Source organism: Nycticebus coucang, chromosome X, assembly GCF_027406575.1.
Source record: "Nycticebus coucang isolate mNycCou1 chromosome X, mNycCou1.pri, whole genome shotgun sequence".
NCBI classification, from domain to species: domain Eukaryota; kingdom Metazoa; phylum Chordata; class Mammalia; order Primates; family Lorisidae; genus Nycticebus; species Nycticebus coucang.
This window is the reverse complement of record NC_069804.1, coordinates 113,158,753-113,174,818: the sequence shown is the minus strand read 5'-3', so window position 1 is coordinate 113,174,818 and position 16,066 is coordinate 113,158,753. Positions and strand designations below refer to the sequence as shown.

The 16,066-nt window shown below is 44.8% G+C and overlaps 2 protein-coding genes across 2 annotated transcripts; both read right to left on the bottom strand.

Moving 5' to 3' along the window:
* Positions 1-1,068: 1,068 nt before the first annotated feature.
* LOC128577383 (nuclear RNA export factor 2-like) lies at positions 1,069-15,157 on the bottom strand. The gene is made up of 20 exons (XM_053579611.1): positions 15,108-15,157; positions 14,727-14,880; positions 14,354-14,437; positions 14,136-14,240; positions 13,938-14,018; positions 13,742-13,811; positions 13,506-13,594; positions 13,297-13,404; positions 13,010-13,119; positions 11,253-11,289; positions 10,809-10,877; positions 10,668-10,723; positions 10,419-10,526; positions 10,240-10,298; positions 10,004-10,119; positions 9,866-9,908; positions 9,198-9,270; positions 8,500-8,682; positions 1,251-1,311; positions 1,069-1,113 (listed from the first exon to the last, which is right to left on the bottom strand). The coding sequence occupies exons 1-20, from the start codon at positions 15,140-15,142 to the stop codon at positions 1,069-1,071; spliced, it is 1,686 nt and encodes a 561-aa protein (XP_053435586.1). The 5' UTR covers positions 15,143-15,157.
* On the bottom strand, positions 4,721-5,341 carry LOC128577384 (high mobility group protein B1-like). The gene has a single exon (XM_053579612.1). The coding sequence runs from the start codon at positions 5,339-5,341 to the stop codon at positions 4,721-4,723; it is 621 nt and encodes a 206-aa protein (XP_053435587.1).
* Positions 15,158-16,066: the final 909 nt, after the last annotated feature.

Genomic DNA, 16,066 nt, shown 5'->3' with positions numbered 1-16,066 from the left:
TAGGATTGTAAGTTGAAAACTTTGTATTGATATTCTTTGAATTTCAAAAGTTATGCCAGCTTATTGACTAAAGTGCAAGCATTACCGAAGGGTGGAAAATAAGTTGTGTGAATGTCCCTTTAACTCTTGCCTGCAGTTTGGAACTGCTAATTGCCAGCTGTTGAGAAAGGTCCCCCAAAAGTGACCACAGCATGAGCTTCTGTGCTATCATTGCTTGTTTAGAGGTGAAGATAAGTGGCCAAATCCCCTGAAGAACACGTACATGGGGCACCTGGTGTCAGCTCTCTGAGGAATGTGTCCGGTAGACAGGCTGGCTCTCCCTCAATCTGCAGGTGGTAACGTGACACTCCTCACAGAGTGCACCTTCAGGAAGAGAAGGGGGTGGGACTGTGGGATGGGAGGCATGTGGAAGCATGGTGAGAGCTGTGACAAGGCCCATTTCCCATTCACCTGCATGCAAATCATAAAACTGATCAAGGTATGGTCTTTGAAAACAAAATGTGCGTGTCCCCTCTGCTTCCTTCCTCGCTGCCTGCCTGCTTTCCACAGCCCTCACTAGCCAATGGGACTCCCTTGCAAAGCTCCAGTTGTGTCAGGTATCAGGCCTCCTTCTGCAGGCTTCCAAGTAAAGCGCCTGACAGAGTCTTGCCAATCTCTGAAAGTAACGTGTGTCCCTTCCCATCGGGATTTATTGACAAACTGCTTATCAAGGCAAGCCTGATGTATCCGCTAAGGGCATCCAGGAGCAAATGGGGGTGAAGGTAAGGGCACCAGGGCCTTTCATTTCTGGCCCTGTTAGCTCTTGGTTGGGGCAGGGGAAGAGCAATCCAGGACACACAACATACATCATGCAACGTGATTCTTTATTATGGAAAACAAAACAGTGATCACAAGTGGGAAAATACACAGAACTGGTTCTTGGGGTGGTTGTGTTGACATGGCCTACAAGCTAACTTTATCTGCTTAGGCAGTTGGGCCTCCAACTTCAGTCATGGGCGTGGCCTTACGCTGTAGCAAAGAAAAACAAAAATGATGTCGATGGAGACAAAGAACATCCAAGGGCTTCTTTCAGGGGATTCGTTGGAAGGCCTCCTCTGGGATCTTGCCCTCGGCCTGGAAGGAAAGAGTTGAAATGTCAGAAGAGCCGGAAACCCCAAGTTTCATCCCCAGGCTACCCACCCTTCATCTTCTTGGCCTTCCTGATGGCTCAGAGACATCCATCTTTTAGCCACTGGATTCCCAGACCTCACCTGGAGCAGAGTGAAGATCTGGCCAGCTCTGGTGTAGTTCCATTCGTTGTCCTGAAGGCACCTGGGATGGGAGAAGAACAGGTGACCTCCATTACTATACCAGGATGAATACACTGACCATGAAATCCCATCACTTCACCTATGCTGCTTTTGGGGGGTGAGGGGGTGGGATGGGGCTGGGTCACATGTACCAATATGAGCACTATTGTAACGGTGAAGAAAGAAAGACCTAGTAAAAACCAGCACACCTATTGCTAACAATCGTGCCCACTAGAATTCAAAGAACAGTAACAGGACTGTTTAAATGAATAAGGGAGCTTAAAACACATTGACAAAGAAAGATCTTTGAGAAAATAACACGTGAAAATTAAAAAAAAAATGCAAGTTTCCTTTTCACTGAGAGATAACTTATATACCGTAGCATTCACCATTCTAAAATGTGTAATTCAGTGCTTTTAAGTATATTTGCAAGATCGTGCAACCATCACAGCTATCTAATTCCGAAATGATTTTATCACCTCAAAAACTAACTCCTTAACCGTTAGAGATCACTCCCGATTCTCCCATCTCCCCTAGACCCTGGCAACCACCACGTTGCTTTTGTTCTCTATGGATTTGCCTGTTCTGAACATTTCATATAAATGGAGTCATACCATGTGTGGCCTTTTGTGACTGGCTTCTTTCACTCAGCACAATGTTTTTGAGGTTCGTCCATGTCAGAGCATATAATATCAGAACTATATTCTTTTTATCACTGAATAATATTCCGCTCCATGGATGTACCACATTAATTTGTCCACTTATCAGCTAAAGGACATTTGGGCTATTTCTACTTTTTGGCTATTATGAATAATGCCACTCTGAACATTCACATGCAAGTGTTTGAATGAACATATATTTCCCTTTCTATATACTTAGGAGTGGGATTGCTGGGTCATACAGTAACTCCATGTTTGACATTTTGCTCCATTTTACATGTGCACCAGTAATACGCATGAGATTTCCAATTTCTCCACATCCTCACCAACATCTGTACTCTTTCGTTTTTTTTTTTTTTTTTTTCTTTTGTAGAGACAGAGTCTCACTTTATGGCCCTCCGTAGAGTGCCATGGCATCACACAGCTCACAGCACCCTCCAACTCCTGGGCTCAAGCAATTCTCTTGCCTCAGCCTCCCGAGTAGCTGGGACTACAGGCGCCCGCCACAACGCCTGGCTATTTTTTTGTTGCAGTTCGGCTGGGGCTGGTTTTGAACCCGCCATCCTCAGTATATGGGGCCAGCGTCTTACGAACTGAGCCACAGGTGCCGCCCTCTCTTTCTTTTTCTTAAAGCAGTGGTTCTCAACCTTCCTAATGCCGTGGCCCTTTAATATAGTTCCTGTGGGTCGAGAACCACAGGTTGAGAACTGCTGTCTTAAAGCCATCACAGTGAGTATGAAGGGGTAACTCTCGGTGGACTTGATTTGTGTTTCCCTAATAAGTAATGATGTTGAGAAGTTTCTCGTGTGCTTTTTGGCCATTTGAATATCTTCTTTGGATTCAAAGGATTCAAATCCTTTCCCCATTTCTTAATTGGGCTGTTTGCCTTTTTATTGTTGAGCTATAAGGTTTCTTCACATATATTGTCAGATGTATGACTTGCAAATATGCTCTCATTCTCTTGGTTGGTTTGCCACTTTCCGGATAGTATCTGTTGATATGCAAGAGCTTTTAATTTTGATGAAGTACAGTTTACCTATTTTTTTTTCCTTTGGCTTATTGCACTTTGAGTTTCATAGATAAAACGTTGTTGCCTAATTCAAGGTCAGGAAAATTTACACCTATGATTCCTTCTAAGAATATTAAAAAAAAAAAAAAAAAACTCTGCAATTATTAGTTTATTAGTATAATCCAGGACTCAGATGTTCAGTATTCCTCCTGAAAGTACATAAACAAATACAAACGGAAAGAATTCAAGTCAAAATTATATAAAAAAACAGCACTCCGTCACAAAAGCGTGTAAAATTACAAGAACCCTATTTTAAAATCCTGTCACTTTAAGAGAACGATAATCTCAAAAAGCACCGAATTGCCAAATTGTCCCCTCAACTGCTAAACAGATAAACATGACTGTAATGAATGCATGTGGGTTTTGTAAGGAAAAATTAAATTCAAATAAATTGAATAACTTGTATTGAGATGTGAAGTTTAAGCGTCTTCTTTCCTATCAATTTGATTTAAAAAGGGGCAAACCACAATACATGAAAATATAACCGATTTTAAATGTGGCATTATTTTAAAGGGTGGACCAATTAATTAAAAATACTCTTAATGGAGAATCTGAAGTTTCCTGAGCAGTTCATATTTAGGTAAATGGGAAAAGACATTTACAGCCAGGACTTTTAGTCTTTGCTGGGACTAACATCAACAAAAAATGCAATATGGCAGTCTTGTATTTTAAGCTCGCACTTTTGGGGATACATTCTCAGGTCTTCTTTAATGTGGGAACTGCAAAATATAACTGCCATTACATGGTAACGGGAGTCAAAGAATAGAGTCCTTATGTAAAGATTAGGACATACTTTTCTATTAATCCTTCAAGGACAGACTTTCAAAATGTTTGATTCTAATAATCCTATGCTGTGGATAGATTGCTTACTCTTCACTTTGTAAAATATAAATGGGCTATGTGAAATTTGTCATCAACTTTGGAGTTTCAGTTATAGATGAAAACTATCTCGATTTAATTTTATTTATTTATTTTTTTGGCCAGGGCTGGGTTTGAACCCGCCACCTCCAGCATATGGGGCCAGAACACTACTCCTTTGAGCCACAGGTGCTGCTCTCGGTTTAATTTTTATTACCCCCATCGTGATATGCAGGGTGCTTAGACAAAAGGCTTTTTATCAGCTAATTATATGAAAAGTTAAACAATGTAATAATTCATGTGATCCGTAATGGGCAAAAAGCAAAAGACTAGCTTCCCCTCAAGAAGAAAAATTTCAGACCTATGAAAAGGACAACAGAAATAATACAAAAAAAAATTGTATTTCCTTAGAAGCATTCAGACTGTCAACAAAACAGCTGCAACTTTTTTTTTTTTTTTTGCAATGACACAGTGGTATTCAGTTAACAGAACAACAATTATTTCATATAAGCTGCATCAGAGACAACTGAAGATGAAAGACTACCATCCCCATATATAACTAATTTGTGCTGTGCACCAATAAGAACCTGCTTTAAATTTCCATGCCAATTTACAAACCCCATACTGTACCAGGCAAGGTTAGTAGCTATTGAAAATACCACCAGGACAGGGCTATATAAAGACACATTTGGTAGTGTTAACTATACAAAAAAAGACATTGTACGGTTTAAAAACAAATCTTACACAGCCTTACATTTCAATTTTTTTCTTTAAAAGGAGTGAGTTGTGTATAGGGGGGTTAAATGCTGTATAGACAAGAAAAAAAAAACTACGCTAGAACCAACTTATTCATCATCATCTTCGTCGTCTTCCTCCTTTTCGTCCTCTTCATTTTCCTCCTCTTCCTCCTGTTCCTTCTTTTTCTTGCTTTTTTCAGCCTTGACAACTCCCTTTTTCGCTGCATCAGGCTTTCCTTTAGCTCGGTATGCAGCAATATCCTTTTTGTATTTTTCCTTCAGCTTTGCAGTCTTCTTTTCGCAAGGCTGCTTGTCATCCACAGCAGTGTTATTCCACATCTCTCCCAGCTTCTTTGCAATATCACCAATGGATAGGCCAGGATGTTCTCCTTTGATTTTTGGGCAATACTCAGAATAGAACAAGATAAAGGCTGAAGGAGGTCTCTTGGGTGCATTGGGATCCTTGAATTTCTTTTTTGTTTCCCCTTTAGGAGAGCTATAGGTTTTCATTTCTCTTTCATAATGGGCCTTGTCCACCTTTGCCATATCTTCAAATTTTCCTTTCTCTTTAGCAGACATGGTCTTCCACCTCTCTGAGCACTTCTGAGAAAACTCTGAGAAGTTGACTGAAGCCTCTGGGTGCTTCTTCTTGTGCTCCTCCCGACAAGTTTGCACAGATAATGCATAGAACATTTTCCCTCTCAGCTTCTTAGGATCTTCTTTGCCCATGATTAGTTATTTTTCCTCAATGAGACACAGAGTCACCCAGTGCCCGTCCGGCTCTCACTTACCCCGGCGCTATCTCTATCTTCTAAGAGTATTATTGTTTTATCTGTAACTTTTAGATCACATGGTGTGAGTTAGGAGTCAAAACTCATTGCTTTGCCAGTGAATATCCACTTGTCACAGCACCACTGGTTGAAAAGATTATTTTTCTCCATTGGAGGTTTTCAGCACCCAGGAAGATAATCCATCGACTGTAAATGTGAGGGTTTATTTCTGGATTCAATTATTTTTTTTCTGATTTTTATTTCAAAATATTACGGGGGTGGTTTTGTTACATGGATGAATTGTACAATGTTGCAGACAGGGCTTTTAGTGTACCCATCACCAGAGTAGTGTACATTGTGCACGTAGATAAGATTTTATCCTTCATCCCTCTCCCACCCTGCCCCCTTCTACGTTCTCAATGTCCTTTACACCATTGTATGACCGCGTGTACCCATCATTTGGCTCCCAGGTGTTAGTGAGAAGATGTGGTGGCTTTTGTTTTGTTTTTTTCCCCATTCTTGAAATAGTTCACTTAGGATGATGTTCTCTACTTCCATCCAATACATATATATTCACTCAATTGATGGACACTCAGGTTGATTCTACATCTTCGCGTTTGTGAATTGTGCTCACATAAACATTAGGGTGTGAGTGTCTTTTTGATATAACGACCTATTTTCCTGTAGGTAGATACCCAGTTGTGGGATTGCTGGATCAAATGGTAGGTCTATGCTGTTGGATCCTGCAATTTCTTTACTAGGTATATATCCAGGTGAACAAAAATCATTTTACAACAAAGACATTTGCACCAGAATGTTTATTGCAGCCAAATGCATAATTGCCAAGTTATGGAAGCAACCCAAATGCCCATCGGCCCATGAATGGATTAACAAATTGTGGCATATGTATACCATGGAATATTATGCAGTCATAAAAAAGATGGAGATTTTACCTCTTTTATGTTTACATGGATGGAGCTGGAAAATATTCTTCTTAGTAAAGTATCTCAAGATGGAAAGAAAAACTATCCAATGTACTCAGTACTATTTTGAAACCAATATATAACCACCCACACTTTCATATGAATGATAAAACACAACTATACCCCAGGATGAAAGAGGGAAGACGAGGGTGAGGGGAAGGCATTGGGTGTTTGGTTGGAGGAAGTGTAATTGTTGGGACCTCCCCTACTGTGCATAATTCAAGTGTACATGTAAAATGTATTCAGAGTAGAGTATAAATGTCATAACCCAACAATTAAGTTAGAGAGGTGAAAGCTATGTTAACCAGTTTGATGTAAGCATTCCAAATTGTATATAAAATCAGCATATTGTGCTCCATAAATGCATCAATGTATGCAGTTATGATTTAATAAAAAATAAATATAAAAAACAAATATTTACATGAACAAAAACAAACAATTGGTAGGTCTACTTGCAGTTCTTTGAGGAATCTCCATACCGTTTTCCACAGAGTTTGTAACTAATTTGCAGTCCCACAATGTATAGGCATTCTTTTTTTCACCACATCCACACCAACATCTGTTTGTGTGTGTGTGTGTGTGTGTGTGTGTGTGTGATTTATTAATGGCCATTCTGATAGAGGTAAGGCAGTAGTTCACTGTGGTTTTAATCTGCATTTTCCTGGTGATTAGAGATATGGAGCATTTTTTTCATATGTTTGTGGGCCATTTGTCTATCTTTTGAAAAAAACTGCTCATGTCTTTTGGCCAGTTTTTAATGGGGTTGTTTGTCTTTTCTTGCTGATTTGTTTGAGTTCTCTGTAGGTCGGGATATTAGTCATTTGTTGTGGGGAAAGGGCTGTGAGGCGACAGGGCCCCCACAGCCTGGGAAGATGTTCAGAGAAAGACCCACTCTGGTTCGTTCTCCTTCTTCGCGCTGGTTCACAAAAATTTGTCACATGTAGGGTTTGAAAATATTTTCCCCCATTCTGTAGGTTGTCTATACTTTGCTGATTATTTCCCTTGCTGCAAAGAAACTTTTTAATTGAGTCCCACTTGTTTATTTTTGTTGCTTCTGTATTTGCCACTGGAGTCTTATCATAAATTCTTTGCCTAGGCCTATGTCTGGAACAGTTTCGCCTACTGTTTTTTTAATAGAATTTTTATGGTTTCAGATCTAACATTTAAGTATTTAATCCATCTTGAGTTGATTTTTGTATATGGTAAGATATAGGGATGCTGTTTCCTTCTTGTGCATGTGTCTCTCCAACCTTCTCAGCACCATTTATTGAAGCAGGTGTCCTTTCCTTAGTGTATGTTATCGTCTGCTTCGTCAAAAATCAGTTAGTCATAGCAACACAGCTTTATTTCTGGGTTCTCTGCTCTATTCCATTGGTTCATGTGTCTGTCCATATGCTGGTACCTAACAGTCTTCATTACTGTAGCCTGGTAGCAAGTTTAGAAATCAGGAAGTGTGAGTCCTCTAATTTTGTTCTTCTCTTCCCAGATTGTTTTGGCTTTTTGGAGCCTACTGTATTTCCATATGAATTGTAGGATCACCGTGTCAATTTTTACAAAGAAGCCAGCTGGGATTTTGACTGGGATTGTGTTAAGTCTGTGGATTTTTCTGGGTACTGCTGCCATCTTAATGATAGTAGTAAATCTTACAATCTGTGACGAGATGTCCTTCTATTTATCTAGGTCTTCTTCAGTTTTTTCAGCAATGTTTTGCACAGTCCAGAGTATAAGATTTGCACTTTTTTTGTTACCTTTTTTCCTAAGCATTTTAATCTTTTTGGTGCGACTGTTTTCTTAACTTCATTTTTGGGCTGTTCGTGGCAAATACATAGAAATAGTAATGATTGCTGTATATCGTATCCTGCAACCTTGCCGAACTTGTTTATTACTTCTAGTAGTTTGTTGCGGTGCATCCTTTCAGACTTTACATACGGAAGGCAAAGTCATGTGAGCATTATACTACTTTAAAAATTCTTCATATATATCAGTATAAAAGTATGGTAGCTTTTTTCACTGGTCCACTTTTTGTGGAAAGAAAAATAGCCACACAGTTATTTTTCCAAACTGCTTGTGAGTTTACGCTATCCACTCCCCTGCTGTCCCAATTCCTCCATCCCTGTACACACCCAGTACTCACTTCTGAGACCAATCGAGTTTCATGCCAGACTGGGTGGAGAAAGCCTGCACCATTTCCTGCTGTTCCTGGGAGAGGATGGGTGTGGAGTTAGAGCACAGTGTGGTCTTTGGAATGGAGAAGGCACGCTGGGTCTCTTTGGAGCTGGCATCCCTCACAAACAGCTCATCATTCACGATGCACAGACTAGAGGAAAAATGCACTCTCAAACAGTTGGACACATAGACAACCCCACATCCCCAACGACCAGATCCTCCTTAACCACTGCTACTCAGAAACCAAACTCTTTCCATATCCTGACTGTGCCTGACTTCCACCTTCCTTGGCTGGGAGCTCACCTTTGGAGAGACTGTTTGCCAGATTCTCTAGATGTCTATGTTTAACCCCAAAGCATTTACCCTGTACAAAAACTCAAGGAAGTGGATATACTCTTATCACCACTTACAGAGGAAGGCACTTAATCACACAGAGGTCAAGTAGCTTGATCAAGTTCACACAGTTAGTGACTGTTGGGGGTCAGCAAGGGAACTCGTATTTGGATTGCAGAGCCCACACTCTTTAAACACTAGGCTAGATTGCTCCTTGGATCTACCTCTTGGCCTTTCATAATATTGAGACTACCTGGAGGACTGTACTACTACACTACCACACCGCAAGCCCCAATCTTAGATGAGTGTTCACGCCCACAGCACAGCACTTACTTGGAATTGCTTCCGGGGGTAGCGATGAAGGTCCGGGTAAAGGCAAGAACAGAATCCTGATATTTTCCTTCCACTTCAAAGACAACAAACAATACCCCCTCAGAGTTGCACATGCTTTACTTGCTCACATGACATACCCAAGTCAGGGTCTTACTTTGATACTCATGCTGAAGGGGCCCAGACCAGAACAACTGCTCACTTAAGAGGCAAGAAGGTGTGTTGGGATGGGAAGGGCAGCAATAGGAAGAATCTGCTCCCAGTGACAGGGCCCCTATCAGTGTAGGTCAGACCCTGTGAAAACCACTTCCCGAGTTCACTTGATTCCTGTGTCACAGTAGCTCGAGAGAGGGTTATTCTTAGCTCCACTCTTAAAATGAGGAAACTGAAGGGTTAAGTTACTGCCTCAGGTTCACAGAATAAGGAGCCAGGATGAGAGCCATCAGGCTCTATAGCCTGCGTCCTTAAAATCTGAGCCATGCAGCAGGGCATACAGGCATGGACCTAGGTCAGACCACGTTGGTTTTTCGGCAGGGTGAGGGTCAGAGAACACAGAGGGAAGAAGTGGAAGAAGAGGAATGAAATCAGGGAATCTGGGAGAGTTCTGAGAGGAAGTCCAGACAGGGCAAGGAACAGTGCGGGACCTGGGAGGGGACCCTAAAGATACTCACTTTCCTTGAACACTCCGTTGATAGAAAAGCAGAGCATCCTTTCCTGAAAAGGAAGAGTCCAGATGCTCAGGATCCTCCTTCACCTCCCACCCACCTCTGGCTTTCTGGGCCTGCCTGAGGGAGGAAGCATGCGCTCACCGTCTGGAACCACATGTCCACCAGGAAGGAGCTGAGGTCATGCTGAGTTTTGGGCAACATTCTGAGGGTTTCCACAATGTCACATTTTGTGTGCTTCAGCAGCTTCCTCCTCAGGTCTGTGAGGGGAGGAGAAGCAAAGATGGAGGATGCCACACCCTGGCCCTGGGCCTCTATGAATGTCCCCTTCACATCACACACCCCTTTACCTTGCCCGGTCTTCCCTGTCACACACTCACAGGGGTCCTTGATCATTTTCAAATTCCTGCTTTCCTTGAAGTACTCACACAAACTGCTCCTAGGAGAGAAAGGGGAACAGGTCGTGGTGGTCCAGCCAGTGCAGGCATTTCCAGGAGCTGGCCTGTGATTACTGGGGAGACGCACAGCCCTGGAGCAGAGTCTGAGCCTTGATACTCACGAATCAGGATCCTCACTGTTGAAAGGAACGGTCAAGGAGAAGCAGGCCTCATCATGGTAAGCACCGAGGAGACCCTGCCTGTTTCCATTGTCATAGATGGAATAATACCTGTGGGGAAACAATGAGGGTAGTCTACTTCTGTGATCTGGTTCCCAAATGAGATATGAAAACTCCCATGAGCAGGCCAGTGCTTGCGTGGCCTATTTTGTCCCATCTCTCCCCTTCCTTGTGGTTCCTAGGGGTACTTACTGACGCAGGAATTCTAGGACTACACTCTTAATGTCATCAGATCCTTTACAGTTCTCCTGGAATCAAAAGACATTTTATACTATGTATATGACAAAGCATCCCTTGAGCTATCCTACATCTTGCTTGGTTCTTTTTCCTTACCTGGCAGTGTTTTACTAACTCAGGGACTCCAATGTCAGCAATAATTGGTGAGGATAACTCTTGTCCATCCTAGAGAAGGGAAGAGGAAGTCAGCAATGGAGACTAGGGAGGTGGCACTGGAGGACCAATGGAATGAACAGGCCCAGAGGGGAACAAGAGTCAAAGGTCAGGAATGAAAGGACTCTGGAAATTCCAGTAGGTGTTATACACAAACACGTGTGTGTTTGTGTGTGTGTGTGTGTTTGTACACACACATGCACGCACATTTTGGACTTTTTCAGGGAAAATGTTATTGCATTATTAAAAAATCCGTGTCCTCCACAGTGGATGAGGGTATGATACAAACATGTCATGTAGGGAAGACACAAAGGGCTTGAGAGCAGATGAGGCGGTCATGCATGTTAGTAAGAATAAAAGGAAGCAATGGTGACAGTAGATACTTACCAAACGTAGCAATTTGGGGAAACAATCACGGATGGCACTGTCCAAAACCAAAAATAGAATGAAGCCACTGACAGTTTAGGGTGGCGTTCTCTCTCTCTCCCACTTTCCCCCCATGTGCACACACTCTTCCTCTTGCTCTCACTCTCTCGCCCTCTTTCCCACCTCCCTCTTATTCTCTCTCCCCCTCTTGCTCTCTCCATTTCCTTCTTCCTAGATAGCACCTGGGGTAGCCCCTGACTGACCTGACTTGCTTCTCCAGCACCACAAGCAGCAGCATTGGAGCAAGGCTCCAGGGCTTCCTTGCCCTTCCTGACTCCCTTACCTTCCTACAGGATACCATCAAAGGCTCTGAAGAGAGGAGGGAATGGGGCAGAAGCAAAGAGCTCTGCTACCTCACTAGGTGTCCACCATACTGCTGCACATGACCCTGGCCCTGGCTAACACCAGGTCATCCCCCAGGGATGGGCGATGATGCTCAAGCAGGGAGTTGAGTGAGGCCGAAATCAGGAGTCAGAGTGAGGAAGATGAGGAGATGCCAGAAAGGGCATGAAGGTCAGGGAAGAAGACATGGGAAAGACACAGGAGAAAAGAAGCCAGGAGAAAGAGGAAGCAAAGCACAAGGAAGGAAAAGCACCAGTGCTCTCCCATAGTGGTGGGAGTCTGGGAGGAAGAGAGAAGGCTCCCCTGCAGCTGCGCTTTTCCTCACCTGCCCCTGGCTGGCCCTGGACAAAAAACCAGGAATGGGAACCATGCACCTGTTGGCCTGGGGCCCACTGGAAGTAGGCAGGGCCTTTGTCACCTTGGTGAGCCCATTGAGCTGGGCGTGGGAACTGCAGCAGCCTGGGGGACAGGAGACCTTCCCCCAGGAGTGAAGCATCAGGCCCCAGATCAGCATGGGGTTGAGGGGCTGGGGCTCCCTTTCAGGATCACCAGGTTCTTTCCTGATGGTTGCCACCCAGCTGTGCCCATCTGAGCTGGTGCCTTGCCCAAGGAGCCATTCCCACCTTGGGATACCAGGCCTCCTCTGAAGGACCAGGCAGGATGCTATGAGGTGTGGGAGGAGGGAGAGTTGGTGCCCTGAGAGTTCTGTCCTCCTGTCCCCTCAACTTCCTCTGCCCTCTGCCTCCCACTCCTGCTTCAGGAAGCCTTCTGCTCATTTCTGGTCTCTCGATGCAGGGAACCCAGCTTTCTTCCCAAGGAGGCCCATCTCCTGGCATTGCACCAGAGTAAAAGATGTCACCACGGCAACCACCCAGGGGCTTCGCCTGGGGCTGGAAAGCCACCATGTCATCCTGGGACAGGAGGGTGGGCTGTTACAGAGCAAGGGAAGGAGGGCTCCTCTCAGGAGAGGGGAGGGAAGGCCCATGTCAACAAGGAGGCAGGAAGGCCTGGGTCATCATGGGGTCATGGACTTTGCAGTCCAGGGCCACAGCATCTGGCTGAAGTCTGGACAGCCCTGGTGCTGGCGAGGAGGGGAGCCCTGCTTCCTGGCACACACTCATTCAGGGCATACCAGAGGAGGCTGGGTGCAGAGAGGCGCCAAACACACCCCCTAGAAGGGGAAAAGGTGAGCAGGTCATGGAAGGAAAGGAGCCCTGGAAGCACAGCTGAGGGACACAGAGAGAGAGGAGAAGGCAGGCCCAGTGATCTTCCCAGAGGCCAAGGCTGCCTCCTCCTGAAGAAGGGGACTGTCAGGGGCAGCTCCATCTCCTGAGGGGTGAAGGCACCCAGGAAGTGTGACAGCAGTTACCACTGACCTTATGTAGGCAGACTTGTCTGGGAAGGTGCTGCACAGCGGGTTCCCTTCTAGCCACAGCTCTTCCAGCTTCAGTGCTTTCAGCTTGGCCAACTCACAAGTCGACTTGAGCTAAGAAAGATGAGAGGAAAACTGGGGAGGGAGTCCCAGGGAAAGAAAGACATCCGGGACTCTGGACCCCTCAGTTCCCTCCTTCACCCACAGGTACCTCTTGTGCCTGCCTGTTGTCATCACCCCAGTATGCACTACCTCCCCTCACCCAAATTTGATCTGGCTCCCTCCTCTCACCTCATTTCTGGAGAGGTTCAAGATCTTGACATTGGGGGCCTTATCTATAATATCAGACAGGCCATCCAGATGGTACAGTTTGTTGCTGTGCAAGTTCAACGACAGTAACTTGGGAGGAAAAAGAGTTAGGGTAACATTTACTCTCAAGGGCCTCGGAGACAAGCCTGCCCTCCACCCCATCTCATCCATCCCTCTTCCTAATGCCTCACCTCAGGGAAATTCTTCTCAATGATCTGCAGGGTGGCAGCCATGCAGCTTCTTCGATTCAGGATTATGTCCACATTACAACCCACCAAGTCTTCAGAAAAGGGAATCAGAAGGTCAAGAGGGATTTCCCTGAACCAGCGATAGGAATTACTCCCTCCTCAAGTTGTCATCCCTGAGTCTCCCTCCCAAGCAGACCCCCTGCCCTCACCTAGCATAGAATCACTGCTGACAGCCATACCTGGGTCAAAGCGGAGCTCCTGGAGATCAAGAGCTTTCTGGCCAACATCATATCGTTTGGTCATGGTCACCTGCAGAGACAGAGACAGAGTGTGGCTCTGAGGTTGTACTCTGAGGTGGTGATGGGGATATGGGAGCTGGGGCCAACAGTTGAGTCTGGAAAGTGGGCAATACAACATGCTTTGAGTTTGCCTTACCTTTAGATCCTCCATTTGTTCTGGCTTCAACTTATGCTTTATAGAGAATGGTACACCAGAAGGACTGACAATGATAGATATCTGCAGGAAAGAGAGGCAGAGCAAGCTCCAGGACCTCTAGCCACAAAGAAGATGACCAGCCCCTGGCCTGTCCTCCTGCCCGAAGACTAGGTACAGAGAGTGCCCCCAGGCACACACCTTTCGGTTGTTCTCATCACAGATCTTGTAGCTGACATCCTTCAATGCAGAAGCAGTTCTATCGTCCTCAACAAAGAACCGGGCCCGATTTTTGACACAGTGGAACTACAGGGAGCAAAGGCCAGAGCAACAGTGTCAGAGGTCAACAGCCCCTGCTGAGCCAGACCTTCCTGCCTCCCATCCATGCCCATCCGTCTGGCTTCACCATCCCTTCTTACATCAACAGGTGTGAAGGGGACGCTGCAATGGCTCTGGATTGAGCTCACTAGCCATGCCTTGTCATAGTTTGCTCCATGAGGAATCTAAGGGTGAAAAGAACAAATAGGGGAGAAGAGAGACAGCATGGAATTGAGTCTGGAGAACACACAGACAGGAGTGCTCTTCTGACCCTTTACCTTGTTTTAACAGACTACTAATAAAAGGACCGCTGACATGATTTCTTATTTTTGTGCCAAATATAGATCTCCTAAGCCCACATACTTTCCATTCAGAAACCCTCCTCCAAATAATCAACTAAAGCAGTTTAATATGGTCTTCCTTCCATAGGATTCCAGAATATTCTACCTAATGTAGACCTGCCAAGACACTCACTGTGACCCTGAACCATCTCCCCCTGGATCTGTCTTGTCTGCTCCTCCCGGATGCTCTATCTGGAGGTTTTTCATCTCTCCACACAGTGATATGGATTTGGTCTTCATTTTGCCATTTCACTCCCCTCCTGTTGCGTTGAGTGGTATAAGGAGTGCTGTGGGGAAAGAGAGAGGAGGAGGGGTCCATGAATGCTAAGAAAGTCTTCCATACACACTCTCCTCATGGGCACCATGGCTACAGTTAGGATTGCTCAACTGTCATTCCACTGCTATCATTCTTCACTTTTTCAGTCAGAGAAGTAAGAGAGGAATTCACAGAGAGTGAATGAGTTGCACTGTCCTAGGATTTGCTACGTGCAAACCAGACTGCCTGGTCACTTACCGTCTTATTCTGGAGTTCTCACGGACATCCCTCATCTCCCCGTTTCCATCATCCACCCGGTGACGTGAAGACAGATGCCCATATCCACCATGTTCATAATGAAGGTGCCTTCTGTCATAGTTATCCCGGTAAGAATACCGACCTTTCTTTCTTTCTTCAGAATAGTAACCACCATCATTGTGTTCTAAAATTAGGAATAAAAATTAAAGTTTGAAGTTCTATCAGTCACAGCACTCCTGATAGCATCCAGTTAACCAGTACTACATCCTCACGGTAGGGCAAGCAAAATGCCAATGTGCCCCCAAGGGACCAATCATGCAAACCACAGAAAGCAAACTCCTCTGCTCGCCTGACTGTCTAGGCATGAGAGCTTTATCTCACAGGTGGCACAATCAGGGAAGAAATCTTTTTTTTTGCGTGTGTGTGTGTGCGCAGTTTTTGGCCAGGGCCGGGTTTGAACCCACCATCCCCAGTATATGAGGACAGCACCCTACTCCTTGAGCCACAGGCACCACCCCCAGGGAAGAAATCTTGAACAAAGAAACAACTCTGTTGAACCATTTCAGAAATGGAACAGGTTTTTATAAAAAACAGAGTTACATGCATCCATGGGCCAGAACAGACATCGGCCACACACTGGGAAGCTGTCTCAATTGTGCCTTCTCTCAGGCTTCTCTAATGACAACTCCAATACCTGGGAGGCAACCTCTCTCACACGCCTCCCACATCCAGTCAACCCCCAAACTGATGGTGTGAACAATCAGCAAGCTGCACTTCCTTTGACGCAGCAGTACAAGCTCTAATGACACATGGGACTGAGGTAACAGCTTCCTGAACTGCCCACCTATCTCCAGCCTTGCCTCCAACAAGGCAGTGTGTTGTTCAGTGTGAAATATCCAGAGCGACTTTTCCTTTTGCCCTGACTGAAATGCTATCAGTCTGGGAGACAACTCCTCCTA